This window comes from Diaphorina citri, unplaced genomic scaffold, assembly GCF_000475195.1.
Source record: "Diaphorina citri unplaced genomic scaffold, Diaci psyllid genome assembly version 1.1 scaffold767, whole genome shotgun sequence".
Classification (NCBI taxonomy): Eukaryota; Metazoa; Arthropoda; class Insecta; order Hemiptera; family Psyllidae; genus Diaphorina; species Diaphorina citri.
The window spans coordinates 72,799-91,595 of record NW_007378200.1 but is presented as its reverse complement, the minus strand read 5'-3'; the positions used below and the strand labels follow the sequence as shown (position 1 = coordinate 91,595).

Sequence of the window (18,797 nt, the reverse complement as noted above, 5' to 3'; positions counted from 1 at the left end):
ATTCATAAAAAAAAAAAGTTTCGAAAATCCGAATCCAGTGAATCCAAGGGATCTACTCGGGGACTGGATTCGATTGGTTAATAGTGGTAGAAGATCCCTCCAAAGGGGAAGTAAAAAAAGAAAATCTTTCTAAGAAAAATGATGGGGAATACAAAGGATCCAGCCAGATTCTTGAATCCATCCAATCTGGATTCGGTCGGCTCCGATGGATTCACTACAAAAAAATACCCTTTTTGTCGCAGTATTAGTTTTAACTCGCCCCCGATAAGACTTGCCTTATAATTTACAATTTTAGGTAATTTACCTTACATTAGATTATTCTAGAGTGGAAGAATTTATCAAAGTAGGTCTCTTTAAAATTTTGTTCTTGTACATATTCGAAATTTTTATCCTTTTTTTTACTATGAAATTGAAAATAAAGTATATATTTTTACAACGAAATTGTTTTCCTTTTTTTTACTAAAAAATTAAAAAAAAAGTTTTTTTTTAAAAAAAAAAAAAAAAAAAAAAAAAAAAAAAAAATACAAACCGTCGTATTTTTTCACGTTTCTTCACCTCTTGTAGATAGATAAAATACTAGATATGGATTTATGGGAATTGTAAACTTCAGGGGGGCAGCCTAGTTATCTTAAATGGTCACGCATCTGCCTTGTAAGCGCTAGGTCGCGGGTTCGATTACCGCCCGGGGCGTATTTTATCCTGAACAGGTAAACATTCTCGGAAAGGCTGACTCGGACATCATGTAACGGACGGGGGGCATAACACCTATTTCATCGCTACAAAATAATATATCTAGGAGAAAAAACACTATTCTTTAAAGAAGGTACATATTTATTTATAAGTAATATTATATTTATAAAGAATTAACTATTAACAAATTTGCTTTTTTTTGTCCCTTATAAAAATAAACCAAAGGTTATAAAATAACAAACTTCATTCTTAATTACGTAATACAGATTTGAGGGTGAGAGGGGAGAGAGGAATCATTACTGCTGAGGAAAGATCGAACGCGCGACCTTTCGGTTGAGAGTCAACGGTTATAACCACACCTTGGAGGGTTGCTGGCATATTTTACTATTTATGTGAGGCAACAATAGACGTTAATGGTACCACACCAGTCCAACCACCAGGTCCGACATTTATTTAAAAATGTTAGGTCTGGTAGTCAGGCTGTTGTAGTAATCCATGGCTTTAATTAAGGGGGGTTTAAATGAGTAAATTTGGTTTCTATGAGGAAGTGAGAATAATGAATAACTGGTCTCTTTGGTCAGTTATTCTAAGTCTGGGGTTGGCGACTTTGTAGTGAAGGTTTTCAACCATATAGGGGCTACTCATTTTATTGGATAATTTTTTTTTTTCATATTAATTATTTTGTAAATAAATTTTTAAATTATTTCTCTTAGTTGATGGTTGATGGTAATCTTTAGCCTTCATCGGAGTCCATAAATGGATAGGTAACGAATGTAACCATATTTTATTGGCCAATCAAAGAACAGTGTTGTACCATTCTTCGAGAATACTCTTCTCTGATTGATGAAGAAAATATCGCGCGAGAGCTTTTGGTTTAAGTATAACTTTTGGAAGAAGCAACCGGATTGGTTGATTTCAAAATGTTCAGCCCAATCAGATTGCGTCATCCAAAAGTTAAACCGAGTTTACACACTCACTGTGGTCCCGGCCATTAAAATATTAAAAGTTGCATCAAGTAAACATGAACATGTACGCTCGGGTCACATAGGATAAAATAATAATATTTACATGTAGCTAGAACATATGTATACAAGAATGACCTTCTTCTGACTCAAATATTTTACGTCACTACTGAGCTTCGAACCGCAGTCCCCTAGGTTAGGAATCCAATGCCAACAGCCCTTTCACACTGCACGAAACGATTTTTTTTTCTTTTTCTCGAGGCGTATACACATGAAGTGTGTTCACATTGCCAACGAAGAAAAACTCGGAAAAATTGTAACTTTGGGCAAAAAAAAGCAGGCAGCCTACTGGGACTAACAGACAATATTTCAGTAATTTGGAGTAATTCATTTCCAGATTTTCACTCAGTAATAAAACCCCTCTCATTTCAATCTCATGACCATTTCCATTAGGCCGGTGCCCTATTTGCCCCAGGCCGATGGCGTCTTCTTGACCTTAGGGCCCCCTCCTGAGGGCCCTGGCCCTGTAACCCCGATCCTCTTATGAGCATCCAGATGATGTTTGAGTTCAGCTATGGTGATGACTTGACCACACACTGCACACTGGTCGAGTTTAGCCACCACCTTACGATTCTTGGCGCTCGGGTTAGAGTGGTGCACCTTCCACAGGTCCTGTGATCAGACGGACAGAAACAATTTTTCTTTAATTTTATTTCAAATTTCTATTTTTTGGCAAATCTAGATTCACACGAGCTTAACTCATCCTTTAGGGCTGTCCAGCACCCACACCTAAGCCTCAGCTTGTATGTTTCTTTTAAATGGTTGGCAAAACCAAGTTAGGAAGGTAAAGCATCTGCCTTGTAAGCGTTAGGTCACGGGTTCGATTCCCGCCCGGGGCGAATTTAAACAGATAAGCTCCGTTCTCGGAACGGCTGGCTTTCTTCTATCCTATCCTTATTCTCTCTTCGATTTCGGGACGATAAGATCTTAGCAGTTACAGTTCCCTGTATCAAACATCTTTTTTTTTTAAATCCATTTATTGGTCTGTTTCCCTACTATCCTTTTTTTTTATTGTAGAGGTAGAAAATCTGCCTTATTTTTAAGAAAAGATAATCTTATGGTGGATGAGATTATGTTGTATTTGTACCAACTAAAAACCACCTCACATTTGTGAATCAGTATCCTACTTACCTTCTGACGTTCTATCATAGGTAACAACAGGAGTAGCTCGGGAAATATCTCATTGAACGCGTTGCGTCCGAGCGTACTCAGACAGAACGTATAGTATTCGTCCGCATTCAATCCTTGTCGCATATATAGCGAGGACATGGTCTTGAACTCGTCAAACGCAGAGCCTATGTGACGCTGAATGTTCTCAAACAGGGAGGCATTGCGAGCCGGGAAATTGACCGGGAGAATGTACTCGAACCCGCCCGGACCGGGACCGGTGCTACGAGCGGCCGGGACTGAGAGAAAACAGAGAATATAGACCGGGGATTAGAAATGACAAAGGGGCCGCGACTGAGAGGAAACACTCAATATAGACCGGGGATTAGAAATTACAATGCGGCCGAGAATCAAACCCAACACCTCCGGGTTGAGAGGCAGTACTCTTACCCACTCGGCCACAGAAGTGGGCTACTAACAGTAATTTGCCATTCACTTAGGTCGTATGGTAATACTGGGCAAATCATACGCCTTAGAGTGAGCCTTTTTGTGTATAGAGTTAAACTGTCCTCCTGGATATAAATGGGACCCTAGCGGGGCGGATTTTATCTTGAACGGATAAGGTTCGTTCTCGGAACGGCTGTCTTTCTCCTATCCTGTCCCCCTCTCTCTTTGATTTGGGCACGATGGGATCTCCTCTGTTAAAGTTCTTATAAGGTGCTCTATCAAACTGATAGCATAATGGAACAACTTGTTCTAAGCTGAGAGTCTAAGTAAAGTACTGCTTATACTTGATGCATATCTGGTGGTAGAAAGTTTAGCCCATTTAATATCGGATATTAGATCGTTTCCAGGGACGGCACGTGGAGCCACTTTCTGTGCAATTTCTGGATTCTGGATACGAAAATATAATATAGTATACCCAGTATATTAAACTATACTTATCCGCCCCTGTTCTGTTTGTTTCTCAGGCATGGAGATTGTACCATCCTAGCAGAGTGGCCCTCATCTACCATATCTCGAGTCTATATTGATGATGATGATTTTGACTCCCTAGGGAATCGACCCCAGGACACCATCACTACAGAATTATGCAAGGTTGCAAGGCCAAGTTCCAGTTTCATATTCACAAGTGACATCTTTTCTTTAATAACAGGGAATTTGGGGACATGATATTTTATAAAAGCAAGAGAGGATAGAGGGGTAGGAATTGCCAAATCAATAGATAATTATCATATCAACATTTGGGTTGGATAGAAGAGTATGTTGCCATTTTGAACTGCAACATGTACAAATGAAGTCTATGAAAATGAAAAAAAGGTTTATTTTTCAATAGAAAACAGTGTAGGATATTACCCTTGGGATCCAAAGTATTTTCATAGAACATAGAACAGAAAGAGTCTTCAGTGATCTTAATCTACACAAACAAACCACTGAACAAGGGGTACTGAGAGTAAAAAAATTAGCTTTTCTCATACTTTCCTGTTACTTCTTTGTACTCCATGGGCAAAGTTGCACTCAGATCCTAGATGATAAACATTTCATGCAAGCTTTGAGAAAATTAGGTACCATCATGTAAAATTTGCCAAAACAAATCGAGGTTCCATTGAGAAAATCAGTTTTAACTTAATCTTCACATGGCCTTCGGTTTAATGGTTAAGACGCTCGCCTGTTAAACAGGAGGGCGTGGGTTGAATCCCAGTACAGGATTCAAGGTAGATTGGGCTTTGACGGGTAGCGCGTCTGCCTTGTAATCGCTAAGTCGCGGGTTCAATTCCCGCCCGGAGTGAACTTTATCCTGAACAGATGAGGATATTACCCTTGGGATCCAAAGTATTTTCATAGAACATAGAACAGAAAGAGTCTTCAGTGATCTTAATCTACACAAACAAACCACCGAACAAGGGGAACTGAGAGTAAAAAAATCTGCAACATGTACAAATGAAGTCTATGAAAATGAAAAAAAAAAGGTTTATTTTTCAATAGAAAACAGTATAGGATATTACCCTTGGGATTTAAAGTATTTTCATAGAACATAGAACAGAAAGAGTCTTCAGTGATCTTAATCTACACAAACAAACCACTGAACAAGGGGAACTGAGAGTAAAAAAATCAGTTGATTTAAATTTACATATTTTGGATGGCTCTTTTCTACTCAATGCTGCCCAAATACAAGTCATAAAGCTGTGTTCACACATAGTCAACATTGTCCATTGATGATTGATCAACGAGGTGAATCTATATTGTCGAGGGTGGAGGCAGTGTATGGTTTCAGTTGACGTCGGCGTCGACGATGTGTGTACACAGCCTAATCCTACATCCCTGAGGAGGCAGCACTCTCGAGTTCAAACCGTACCGGGAGATATCATCATCATAACGATTGTAGTCAAAGTCATCATCATCATCATCCTTGTATCTGAGAATAGAAAAAAAAACCAAACAAACATTAAATTTGATTAGGTTTTTTTAAGGCAGATGAAAAATAACAATGTATCCAGCTCATTTAGGATTGCCAACGTTTGAAATGTGCATGATAGCAATCATGTGTACAGCTTTATATCCCTCTTCCCCTTTCTGTACGTTCTAAGTGCCTCTATAGAGTCTATAGTGTTCAGTAGAGATTAATATAGTCGTCTCTGTGGTCCAGTAGTCAGAAGAGCGTGGGTTCGAGTCTCGGTCAAGTCGATAAATATTTCCTTACCTACTCAAATTTTAAGTTCTGTCACCGGCGATAGCGCTGAATCCATCAATTCCCAATAGCTCATTTAGGATTGCCAACGTTTGAAATGTGCATGATAGCAATCATGTGTACAGCTTTATATCCCTCTTCCCCTTTCTGTACGTTCAAAGTGCCTCTATAGTGTTCAGTAGAGATTAATATAGTCGTCTCTGTGGTACAGTAGTCAGAAGAGCGTGGGTTCGAGTCTCGGTCAAGTGGATAAATATTTCCTTACCTACTCAAATTTTAAGTTCTGTCACCGGCGATAGCGCTGAATCCATCAATTCCCAACGGATCACTGAAGATACCTAAGGAACGTTGCGCAGCGTAGCACAACGTTATTTGTTGCTTAACTTTGTTACGGTGCATTTAGGGGCATACAGGCCTAAAAGATGAGTTAAGCTTATACAAATCTACGGTGGATTCACAAAAGGCTTGCTGGTATCTCGGACCCTAGTATTCTGTGACCATAGAGACTACCCCTTCTTTCTTGTCACCATTCATTTCTCGTCTTCAGAATCATTCTAGTGTTAAGTTTTAGGTTTAACCACAATGCTTTGTGTTACTTCTTAGTGTGTAGACTTAGGGCGGGGTTTCTCAAAGTGAGTTTAATCTCGATCCAAGCAATCTCACTGGTTATTATTATTATTTTTAATAATCAACCAATCAGATTACTTAATATCCGAGAGTTAATCTCACTTTGTGGAACCGGCCATTGAAGACTTTGTACCTTTCCGTTATGCTAAAATTTTCGTCAAGGTAGTAGGAGATTTGGTTAGCCATGAAAACTTTATTGATATCAAATTTTGGATCAGCATTAGCCAATAGGATTGCCTAAACCCTTAAACCAAACGTTTTAACTTTAACTCAAAGTGTGGCCTATGTCTAATAAACTTATTGTCATGGATATCTGAAATCAATGTAAAATCTAAATCACGAACTACTTGTGGTGAAGCTGAGAGCCTCTTCACAATTTACCGAAATCAATGTTCTGTCTTTCCAGATAGAAAGTCGTTTCTCTTCCTTGAATTTCTGTCTACACTTTGTCTGAAGACATAGAATCCGGATTCATTTAAAAAAAAAAGTTTTGTGGGTCTCGCCTGATTCACCGCATTGCTTCGGTTCTGCACGTTCTTGGCTATACTAAGCACCGTCTTGGACGGTTTCTTCACCGGTTCTTGTTTACTTGGAGATGGTTGAGCTTCAATTTTGATCCCCTTTTAAACCCTTTAAAAAAAAAAAAAAAAAAACTTGGATCATTTCATTTTACTTCAGTTATTTATTTGTATCAATCAATTTTGAGATTTTCTTTCGAATTTAAGTTATTTATTTGTATCAATTTATTTACATTTTATTTGTATCAATCTTGTATTTTTATTCTGTGTAATTTTGTTAATTTCATGTAAATAAATGCTATAGCTTTGGGCTATGAAACTGTTAATAATAATATTTTACTTCAGTTGACTAAAGTCGCTACATTGACTCCTGATGACTCACCTATCTCGAGAGCTAGTCGGTGCTTTGGACCTCTGCTGTGACGTGGGTCTCGCCTGATTCACCGCATTGCTTCGGTTCTGCACGTTCTTGGCTATACTAAGCACCGTCTTGGACGGTTTCTTCACCGGTTGTTGTTTACTTGGAGATGGTTGAGCCGGTTTCTTAGTCTTGGTGACGCTGTTCCAGGAGATGTTATTGGTGGATGTAGACGGCACGGTAGACGTAGAAGGAAGGGAGGGGAAGTCGGCGGCGGCAGAGGAGGGGGTGGCGGTTCGTGACGTGGTAGGAGGGGCGGTAGATCGGGATTTGTTGCTCGGTGCGGTCCATCGCTCTGGAAATAGGCATTGGATTCCTAACCTAGGGGACTGCGGTTCGAAGCTCAGTAGTGACGTAAAATATTTGAGTCAGAAGAAGGTCATTCTTGTATATGTTCTAGCTAGATGTAAATATTATTATTTTATCCTATGTGACCCGAGCGTACATGTTCATGTTTACTTGATGCAACTTTTAATCTTTTAATGGCCGGGACCACAGTGAGTGTGTAAACTCGGTTTAACTTTTGGATGACGCAATCTGATTGGGCTGAACATTTTGAAATCAACCAATCCGGTTGCTTCTTCCAAAAGTTATACTTAAACCAAAAGCTCTCGCGCGATATTTTCTTCATCAATCAGAGAAGAGTATTCTCGAAGAATGGTACAACACTGTTCTTTGATTGGCCAATAAAATATGGTTACATTCGTTACCTATCCATTTATGGACTCCGGCATAAACCAGCAACCCTCCAAGGCCTCGAAGAATGGTACAACACTGTTCTTTGATTGGCCAATAAAATATGGTTACATTCGTTACCTATCCATTTATGGACTCCGTCATAAATCAGCAACCCTCCAAGGTGGAAATTTGGACTAGTCTACTCCCTGTTTATAGTCCCCTAGCTAGACGCTGATCTACTCTCTGTTTATAGTCCCTCAGCCAGACTCAAGTCATAATAAAGAACGAATTAAAAATTTCATATGACTCGATAATACAGTAGAACCTCGATTATTTCAACTAATTGGACCGAGGGTAGTTGAAATAATTGAAACTCTGTAAAAAACAATGAACTAGGGGCAACATTTTTAGATACAAAAGAGCAAAATATTTAATAAATACCCTATTTTGAACTAATTTTGGGGTTGAAACAATAGAGAGTTGAAACAATGGAGGTTGAAATAATCGAGGTTCTACAGTAATACGAAAAGAAGTTAGTTTTCTTTCCCTTTTAACCACAATCTGTTAGTCTAATTCGCTTGTAAGGTACGGAGCTATTATTAACTTGAATACTAAACCTTTTACTATCCTACTGCCCTCATGGGTAACCTACCTACTGGTTTAGAGAAATGAAAACAAGTGGGTTGAATTTTGAATTATTTGCTATTTACTTTCCATTCATTTGATTTTCACAGCCTTTTACTTTGAGTTTCTTGTCATGTTCATTTCTAATTTGAGAACTTATAAGAATTTTTTGATTCTTGATAATTTTGAAATTTTATTGAAATGGAATTTTGAGATTTTCTTTTCAATTTTGATTTTTCATACTGTATGGAATTTTGAGATTTTCTTTCGAATTTTGATTCTTCATACTGTATGGAATTTTGAGTTTATTTTAGAATTTTGATTCTTCATGCTGTACCTATGGAATTTTGAGTTTCTTTCGAATTTTGATTGTTCATGCTGTATGGAATTTTGAGTTTCTTTTAGCATTTTGATTCTTCATACTGTATGGAATTTTGAGTTTATTTTAGAATTTTGATTCTTCATGCTGTATGGAATTTTGAGTTTCTTTTGAATTTTGATTGTTCATGCTGTATGGAATTTCGAGTTTCTTTTAGCATTTTGAGTCTTCATACTGTATGGAATTTTGATTTTCTTTTGAATTTTGATTCTTCATATTGTATAGAGTTTTGAGTTTCTTTCGAATTTTAATTCTTCATGCTGTAAGTATGGAATTTTGAGATTTTCTTTTAAATTTTGATTTTTCATACTGTATGGAATTTTGAGATTTTCTTTCGAATTTTATTTTTAATGCTGCATGGAATTTTGAGATTTTCTTTCGAATTTTGATTTTTCATGCTGTATGGAATTTTGAGATTTTCTTTCGAATTTTGTTTTTTCATGCTGTATGGAATTTTGAGTTTCTTTTGAATTTTGATTCTTCATACTGTATGGAATTTTGAGATTTTCTTTTGAATTTTAATTTTTCATGCTGTATGGAATTTTGAGTTTCTTTTGAATTTTGATTCTTCATACTGTATGGAATTTTGAGATTTTCTTTTGAATTTTAATTTTTCATACTGTATGGAATTTTGAGATTTTCTTTCGAATTTTGATTCTTCATACTGTAGGTATGGAATTTTGAGTTTCTTTCGAATTTTTTTTCTTCATATTGTAAGGAATTTTGAGATTTTCTTTCGAATTTTTATTCTTTAAACTGTATTTTGAGATTTTCTGTCGAATTTTGATTCTTCATGCTGTATGGAATTTTGAGATTTTCTTTCGAAATTTGATTCTTTATACTGTATAGAATTTTGAGAGTTTCTCTTGAACTTTGAATCTTCATACTCTTTCAAATTTGGTACTTCATTTAAAGTGATGTCTTGGTTTCACACGCTTTGTGATTTGGATGAGAAGTACAGGAATGCTTAGTTGTCTTTTGATGTATTCATGGTTGTAATGTACAAAGCTGTTGTCCTGTGTGAAGGAAACAGATGCTTACTTATATCGGTTGGAATTATATCGGTTGTTGGAATATTTTCGAATTTGCCTTTTTTATTATGTATGTACTTCAAATTTTTTCGTGAATTTAAATTACCTACTGAATATTTTTTCTTGTGCAAAATAGAAGGCAATAAGAAGCCAATTTGTTAATTTTTTGAAAGAAAAATAGGTAATTCTTTACTGGCTTCATTTTTATAAATAAACCACTATACCACTGTGAGATGCAAGATATAGGGTGCAATAGTTCTACATACTGGACTCCACACACAGGAATATCATCAGAAAAGACCCCCCATTTCAATGTAATGGAATGTGAGGTAGATATCTAATGGACATAGATATCTTAGTAGTCTTAATGCGCGCAGGATAACCCAGGTCTAATGGATTACATGACCAAGCATTTACCCAGGGTCCTCCTTACCTCCTCCACTATTACTAGTGGTGCTTATGTCTACAGGACCCAGAGCAGGAAATGCTTCCTGTGGTTGTTTCCTACGGGTAGGTTGTACAGGTAATACTGGGGCTTGACCACCCAGCGTAGGGAACTCTTCACTGTTGATATTGATAGGGGTGGGGGGTTGAGGGTCCTGATAGCGAGCAGGTTCACCATGCTGATATCTGAGAATACATAGTTTGGATTTAATATCACTGTTGAGATTTCTAGTGATAGGGATTTTACTCTTCATTTGGCTACATGCTACATGCCACTGTCCTCTACACATTACCATCTCACAAAACTATAAAAACCAATAAAATTAATTATTTAGATTTTAGATTATTTGTAGCCAGCCTAGTTAGCTAGGAGGGAAGTGTGTTTGGTCTTGTAAGTGCTAGGTCACGGGTTCAATTCTCACCCACGGTGAACTTATTCTGAAAAGATAAGGTTTATTCTTGGAACATCTGGCTTCCTCCTCTTTTCCATTTTGGAATGATAAGACCTCTGTTATTACAGTTCCCTCTTTCAAACCTCTTTTTAAAAAAAGTAAAGTTTACTTACCTGCTGCCATCATTATTTCCCCTTCCTCCTCCTCTCTGATTAGATCGAGATGGGAAATTTAACTCCAGCTCCAACTTCTTTGCCTGTTTGGTTGCATGCTTGCCTAGAGTTCTACCATGTGTGGTGGCTACATGAGCTGCAGGCATAGAAACATAACCACATTGATTTATAAAAAAATGGTTCTTAAGTAAGAATTCAAGTATTTATTTATATAAAATAAATAACCAAACTCAGTGGTGTAGTGGTAAGTGCGGTGGACTTTGGATCTGGAGGTTGGTGGTTTGAGTCCAAGTCAAGTCATAAAATTTAGCGTAAGTGCATTAAGCAGGGAATAACATTTGTGACAAGCATGGATTGTTCCGGGAAATAATGTATGGTTGGCAACCCTAGTTTTCACTGACCTTTCAAATCTATTTCTGTGCGGAACACAGATGTGAATTGTTCATTAACACAGTTCTCTTCTTCACACAGGAAATGTTCCTTTAGGAAGTGTTGCTTCAAGTCAGGGTATTCACTGAAAACAGAATAAGCAGGGTGATAAATAAACAAGACTAACACTTGCTCCTGACAGGTCATTGTAGTTAAGCAAAGTTGGGTTTGATTAGTATCTGCAAAAGGTGACCACTTGGGACATTGTTAAGGAAATTCATGTGAAAAGGTGAAGCATAAAAGTCTTATATGAACCAAGTAAAAATTTGAAAGGGTTATCAGTTATCCATTCAAAGAAAAAAGACCTAATACTTGAAATAGTAATGGTGTCCATCTGCATCACAGAAATGGCAGAAGAAATGATCCCGCCTCAAGTGTCGGTACAACTCGTCACTGTCCATGTAGCGGACATCACAGAACTCGCACAGTGGGTGACCCTTGTGACTTTTATCATTTGTATCTCCAACACGTCGGTGAGTAGATAGTTGACTTCGATCATAGCATCTTCGTTCACTGGAAAATATCTGCAACAAAATATTGGGAAATTAATTTAGTAGGTACTGTAGGGGGTAAAGTTCCAGGCAAGAAGACACATACTGTGTTTTTTCTTGTCCATCTAATGAAAGGCATACTATGGGATGGGCATGCTATGACACAGACCACAAGAGTCTAATGTAGCAATTGTTTCATTCCTACAAAATAAAAATGGTGGTGAAACACTTTATTTACTTTTACATTATTATTATTTTCAACTACTTACATTCAACATGGTCACTTAGTTAATGGGGGTTATTTTGAAAATATATAAAGTGTATGTTAAACAGCTCACCTTCAAGTTTTTAACACAAAGATCACAGAAGAACTTCTTGTGTTCTCTGGAGACATGTTCATCAAGAGATTTGAAAATGCTAAAGACCTGTGAGCATACTGGACACTTATGCTGAAGTAATGTATTGAATGCATTTTTAATATGATTTCCATCAAACCAGATTTTATACTTCCGATCAAACAAGTGTAACTCCAAGGCTTCTAAAGTTTTGTATGGTCGTACATTGTCAGTGAAGATGACCTGAAAATAATAGATGAGTTGTTAGCACAAGCAATTGAATGTAAGTAAGTACGTATGTTTTATTCATATGCTGTACAAGAATGCAAGTCACTAGCTTTCAGATCCTTATAAGTATCAATTTCAATCTACTCAATACCTATATTATTGAACTCCAAGTACTTGACATAATCATTATCAGATAACATTATATAAAATAAACCATGATACCTTGGCTCAGCACAAATTTCAATTTATTTCTGATACATAATCATTATCAGATAACATTATATAAAATAAACCATGATACCTTGGCTCAGCACAAATTTCAATTTATTTCTGATAAACACTTCAGTCGATCATTTAAGACCGGTTTTAGCGTCATCTATGTTAAGCTACGCCGAGCAAGGCTAATAAATGGATGGGTGACTTGCACCTTATATTGGGAATAAAGGGAGAACGGGCTCTAGTCTTGATTTTAAACGCCGAGCAAGGCCAATAAATGGATGGGTGACTTGAACCTTATATTGGGAATAAAGGGAGAACGGGCTCTAGTCTTGATTTTAAATCGAAAAATCAAATCAAGAATAATAATAAACTGAATATTAAACAACTTAGGTAGGTACTCACGATCGAATAAACTACGGGCTAAAAAATTCTCGGAGGGACGGACCCAGCTTGTTCTAAAGGGTTTTCCGGAAAACGGTTTGGGATAAAGACAAACGGATTGTTATATATTATATGCTTACCAAGCATGGTAGAAAGAATAGCTAAGTTTTCCCCCCGTAGGGTAGAAAACTATTATTTTGGGTCTTGCGTAAGCTTGACCCGATGAGATTACCTTTTGTCTTTTGACCTAGTCACCAGTGTAAACCCGCCTCTGATTTCCCCTCCCTTCTCTAGTTTTCAACTTTTCCCCTCTAGTGCTGCTCCTAGCGGTTGAGCTTGAGGTTACGATTCGAAAGCTTCTGAACTTCAGTACATCTTTTGCCAGAGGCAAGAGCTTGTAGCTGGGTCAAGCTTACGCAAGACCCAAAATAATAGTTTTCTACCCTACTGGGGGAAAACTTAGCTATTTTGGGGTCTGTGCTCCAGCTTGACCCGATGAGATGTGTTTCTATTCTGCCGATGGAAGCAGAGTACTGTGAGGGAAAGGTACAAAAATAACGACGTATAATCAACAGTAACAAGGCAATAATTGGAATACTTATAATTGGATAGAATAATATCAACATTACACTATAATACAGGTAGGTAAACAAACTGCTAGTTTGTACAAAATTTCCAAGGGAAAAACAATTACCACGTGGTGCATAGGTAACCACCATTGGTTATAACGACAAAGGCAACTAAACCAAAGGATAGGCAACCAGCATTTGTCAGAGAAAATTGATTAACTAAATTACTAGATTACACAGCTTCAAAGCATGAGTTGGAAATGTTCGGACACCCTTGCGGGGTCTTGGCTATTGGCCTAAAATAATGTTTGAGGAAAGTTTTGTCACTTCTCCAGTTTCCAAGTCTCAAAACAGAGTCCAGCGTAGAGTCTGAGTTAATGCGTGAGGACCCAACCGCAGATCTGAATGATCCGGCCGAAGCGCAGATGGCTGCCTGAGATAAAGCAGTCCTAACCCAACCTGCGATGACAGACCTTGAGGCAGGCCGCACAGGGCCGCGGGTGGTGATAAAAAGATAGTTCGAAGCTTTAGAACCCGCGCGTATAGAAGATAATTCGATCAGCTTTCGAATCCAGGAGACAGGGTCTAAAGTTGGATCGGATACGTTCTTCTTGAGTAACCAACCGGACTGTTGATAGGAGGCCGAATCTTATTTAGATCCGAAGACAGGCCAGAAAACTATTTCATCTCCAAGGTCCTGGGCAGAAGAACGGCATAGGCCGTAACGTGACATAGGTCACAGCATCTCGGTTTAGGCCGTATAGTGACGCAGGTCACATCGTCTTGGGAATAGACCCTAGTGTGACATAGGTTACACCTACGGACATAGGTCTGGAGAGGGACATAGGTCCCATCGTCATTCATAGCAACTATGTTGGACAACTATTTAGTTCCCCCCCATATTTAGTACATCAAGATCCCGCATTTAGTTTGGTAAATGGTCGCATTTACTACACGGACTGAGGACGAGGCCTCTGGTGAACGCCCAGGACAACATCTTCTTCTTCATATCTCTGTAAGGATATTCCTTGAGGCAATTTGCAGAGGGGTCGAAGGCACGCACAATCTCCAGGGTCGGGAGAGCAAACCGGAGTTTGTTCAGGGTTGAGGAGTCCACTTCCATCTCAAGGTCGATGGAGTTGACCAGCGTCCAGTCCCTCCAACCGTCAGGGAGAAATTTCCTCGCTGCATCTTTCAGACGGGCCAGGACATCATGGTCCGATGGCAGGTCAAAAAGGGCACCCATTGAAGTGAAGGAAGCCGCGGAAGCCATCTGAAACCAGAAGAGAACCAATCTATTAGAAGAAGAAGGTCGTAAAAGAGAGACGCGTTAGACGCATCGGGATAAGCATGGCTCAAATACTATAGACGGCCAACCAGAAGAGAACCAATCTATTAGAAGAAGAAGGTCGTAAAAGAGAGACGCGTTAGACGCATCGGGATAAGCATGGCTCAAATACTACAGACGGCTCAAGATTCAGAGCAACGGTTCAACGTGTTCTGAGGGACTCAGGCACACGGACACGGAGGTCAGGATAATTAGGACACTCCAGACGGCTCAAAATTTTGAGCAACGGCTCAAAAACCTAAGCAACGGCTCAAAACGGAACCACGACTCATTGTGTTCTGACGGACTCAGGCACACGGAGAAGGAGGTCAGGAAGGGCCAGAGCACTCCGGACGGCTAACAAACTCGAGCAACGGCTCAAAACTGAACCACGGCTCAACGTGTTCTGAGGAACTCAGGCACACAGAGGAGGAGGTCTGGAAGGACCAGGACACTCCAGACGGCTCAAAGGCACGAGCAACGGCTCAAACTGAATCACGGCTCAACGTGTTCTGAGGAACTCAGGCACACGGAGAAGAAAGTCTCAAAACAGAGTCCAGCGTAGAGTCTGAGTTAATGCGTGAGGACCCAACCGCAGATCTGAATGATCCGGCCGAAGCGCAGATGCCTGCCGAAGAGGTCTGAAGATGTACGAAGGAGGGTCAGGTCATGAACCCTCCTTCCGGATGCTAATAGGAGAATAAGAGCAACGTGGCGAGATACCTCGAAAAAACTCAAATTGTTCGGAGGGTGACGGGCCATCCAGGAGGTGAGGGTTGTTATGTTCCAAATCACTCGAGGTCTAGGGGCAGACTTCAGGCTGAGCGCTCTCAGAACATGGTGGACCACCGGGTGATTACATATTTCGACGCTCCTAGATGGATCAGCGAAAGTAGAAAAAACTGACTTGTGAACAAGGATTGTGCTATAGGCAAAGTTCTTAGCGTGCAAGAAGGTCAAAAACCTTGCCACATCTTGGGGGGTGGGACTATTGCGAGGGACATTGTTTGCGGAAGACCATGAAAGCCACCTCTTCCATGGGGCTTTGTAGGTTTTTAACGTCGAGGGGCGCCAGGAGGACTGAAGGAGGTCTAATTCAGACTGGTTCCATCCGGTAGTCTGGGAGATCCACCCCGAACCAGCCATGCCTGCAAACGTAGGGATACCACGTCTGGGGGAGGCCTCCCCGTTGAGAGGTCCACGAGGCACGAGCTCAGGTTCTTCAGGGAGAGGGGAGCGCAAATTGCTCTCCTCTGTAGGTCTGGATACCAGAACACTTTGTCCCAGGTGGGAGCTATCACGATGAAAAGGCCCTGAGCGGAGTTTAGATGGTTCAAAACTCGAGGCATTAGAGGAGGAGGAGGGAACACCCATGCCAGTGGGAAGGTCCAATCCATTGAGAAGGCGTCTATGAACGAGGCTTGAGTATCCCGAGCAGATCGGGAAACATAACGGGGAACCACTGCCGAGCCTGCAGAAGCAAACAGATCTATGACAGGTCTGCCCCAATTTTGAAATATCCAAGATGTCAAATGCGGGAGAAGGTGCCAATCCGGAAGCACTTGCGACCGCGACAGGCTGTCCGCAATATTGTTGTACATTCCCGGAATGTACTGCGCTTGAACCGTAATGTTGTGGACGGTCGCAATCCGGAAGATTTCTTCCACTCCTCTCAAGAGATTGATGGATTTTGTTCCGCCTTGTTTCTGAATGTAGCACACGACAGTCAAGTTGTCTGACTGAATCAGGACAACCTTGTTTTGAACATAAGCCAAATTCTTTTCCAGCGACATCTGTACTGCAAAGAGTTCCTTGACATTTATGTGCCACTTCTTCTGGCACTCCGTCCAAGACCCCTTGATCATCCGATTGTCCACCCTTGCGCCCCAACCACTGTCCGAAGCGTCGGAAGTTACAAACACTTGGGTACGACGACGGAATATGGGGGAGGGAGTTCCGAGGGCTGCGATCCACCAACGCATTTGAGACAAGGCCATGGGAGGGATCTTGCACAGCTTTAGGGGATCCTTCTTGAGACGAAGACTCAGCCTCTGAATATGACGGAACATGAGTTTCCCTAGAGGAATAACAAAGCTTGCGAAGCTGAGAAACCCCATAATTACCTCTGCTTTCTTCCATGACTAAGCCCAGGAGGAGTGATTTCCTCAGGTCGGTAAATCACATCAGGCAACACTGCTTTTATTGTTAAATAATGTGATTTGCTGATTTGCTGATTTGTGATTGTGATACGGAAAGGACTACGGTAGGCGGCGCCTTTGACTGCCCGCGTCAGACGGTGGGAGGTCAGTTAAGTGGGTTCGTCACTGCCTGGAAGGTCCTCGGGGCCCCCGAGGGGATTTTGAACGTGTTGACCGGATACACTATCCCATTTTGCGCTCGGCCTCCATTGGTCCCTTTCAGTGCTCCAGTGTCAGCAATGTACGCAGCGAAAGTTTCTGCTCAGATGGACCTTCAGATTCAAGAAATGGTGGATCAGCAATTCCTTGTCCTAAACCCGTTCGATTCCGGGTTCCTATCAACTATCTTCCTCGTTCCAAAATCAGATGGTTTCCTAAGGCTGGACCTTCAGATTCAAGAAATGGTGGATCAGAAATTCCTTGTCCTAAACCCGTTCGATTCCGGGTTCCTATCAACTATCCTCCTCGTTCCAAAATCAGATGGTTCCCTATGGCCGATAGTGAACTTAAAGCGGTTAAACACCTTCCTGACGCCCAGAAAGTTCCATCTTCTAAACCATTTTCGAATTCCCGACTTTTTACAACGAAACGACTTCCTGATGAAAATAGATCTGTCCCAGGCGTATTTTCACGTTCCGGTGAAGACCCCCCACCAACGCTTTCTGTCCGTTTCTTATCGAAGTCAGCTTTATTGCATGAGCTGCCTCCCCTTCGGCCTGGCCTCCGCTCCACAGATCTTCGCCAAACTCACAAACTGGGTAGCAGAGTATTTGCGAAAGAAGCCAAAATTACATGAGTGATGAGTGACGTTACTTATTCTGCTTATTCATTTCTAAAAGTTCATCCCTAATTAAATAAATTATTTCCTACAAAAACGCATAAACCTATAGACCCAAGACCCTATCCACCAATATTCAACCTGTTGCTGATGTCTCTGGTCTCTGCCATGAATGAAACTGATAAAGTCAATACAGAATGGTGGAGTTTTGCCGATCACCTCATCAAAACTGATGTCACTGAATCCTTAGTGAAAATATCACTCACCAATTCCAAACATTTGTGGACAACTATTTTGTTAAAGGATGATCTTGTTAAAATGGCAAAGGTGGGTAGTTATTTCAATTGAGTGAATTTTATTGTAAGTCAGGGAGAGTACCTAGACAGGTAAGTACATTAGGTATATATCAAGAAATGAGTAAAATAATAACTCAGGTAGGTAGGTAAAAAAGATAATATCTATGAATAACATTACTTAGACAAAAGTAATAATATCAATTTCTTATTTCAGGAACAGAATCCAGCCATGGAAGCAAGTGATGTCAGATTTCTATCAGCTGGTCTTGAACTTTTACGTGGAGAACCCAATGATTTGCAATGTAATGTTCAATATGAAGATGTAACAAGTTCAGTAACATGCTCGCTCAGATCCTCACTTGAAGGATTCTCATTTAGTTTAAATGTGAACCTTGTTCAAGCAAACCTTCAACAGTATTATGAGCAAATTACTCTACCACTGCTACTGACCATACAACAACTGCAAACCCAACGTGAGGAGTTGTTGAAAATAATTAACACTAAAGATGAAGAAATTGGAGAATACAGACTGACTGGAGCTACTCTGTTTAGAAGTAAGATTTCTGAATTTTTCTGTTGTTTATAAATCTCAGGAATTTTGACCATTAGGCCATTTTCCTGCATTATTATTAATTATTGATGAGGTTTCATTTGGTAAAGCCCACCTAACATATTACATCGTTGGAGATTTGTTTCCAGTCTACCTCCACCACCTATGTACACTGGGTGACAAATTTAGCCAAACGCTCGTACC

General features: G+C 39.9%; 1 protein-coding gene across 1 annotated transcript in view; it reads right to left on the bottom strand.

Annotated features, from left to right (window-relative positions):
• Window positions 1-1,545: 1,545 nt before the first annotated feature.
• LOC103511917 (E3 ubiquitin-protein ligase ZNF598) overlaps window positions 1,546-18,797 on the bottom strand; it is a 23,559-nt gene continuing 6,307 nt past the window's right edge. The window contains exons 2-10 of the mRNA XM_026825534.1: window positions 12,051-12,290; window positions 11,534-11,745; window positions 11,194-11,306; window positions 10,793-10,928; window positions 10,217-10,413; window positions 7,036-7,366; window positions 5,138-5,235; window positions 2,844-3,127; window positions 1,546-2,324 (exon numbers count right to left, since the gene is read on the bottom strand). Of these exons, the coding sequence (XP_026681335.1) occupies window positions 2,115-2,324; window positions 2,844-3,127; window positions 5,138-5,235; window positions 7,036-7,366; window positions 10,217-10,413; window positions 10,793-10,928; window positions 11,194-11,306; window positions 11,534-11,745; window positions 12,051-12,290 (1,821 nt within the window). The 3' untranslated portion in view covers window positions 1,546-2,114. The remainder of the gene's footprint in view (window positions 2,325-2,843; window positions 3,128-5,137; window positions 5,236-7,035; window positions 7,367-10,216; window positions 10,414-10,792; window positions 10,929-11,193; window positions 11,307-11,533; window positions 11,746-12,050; window positions 12,291-18,797) is intronic.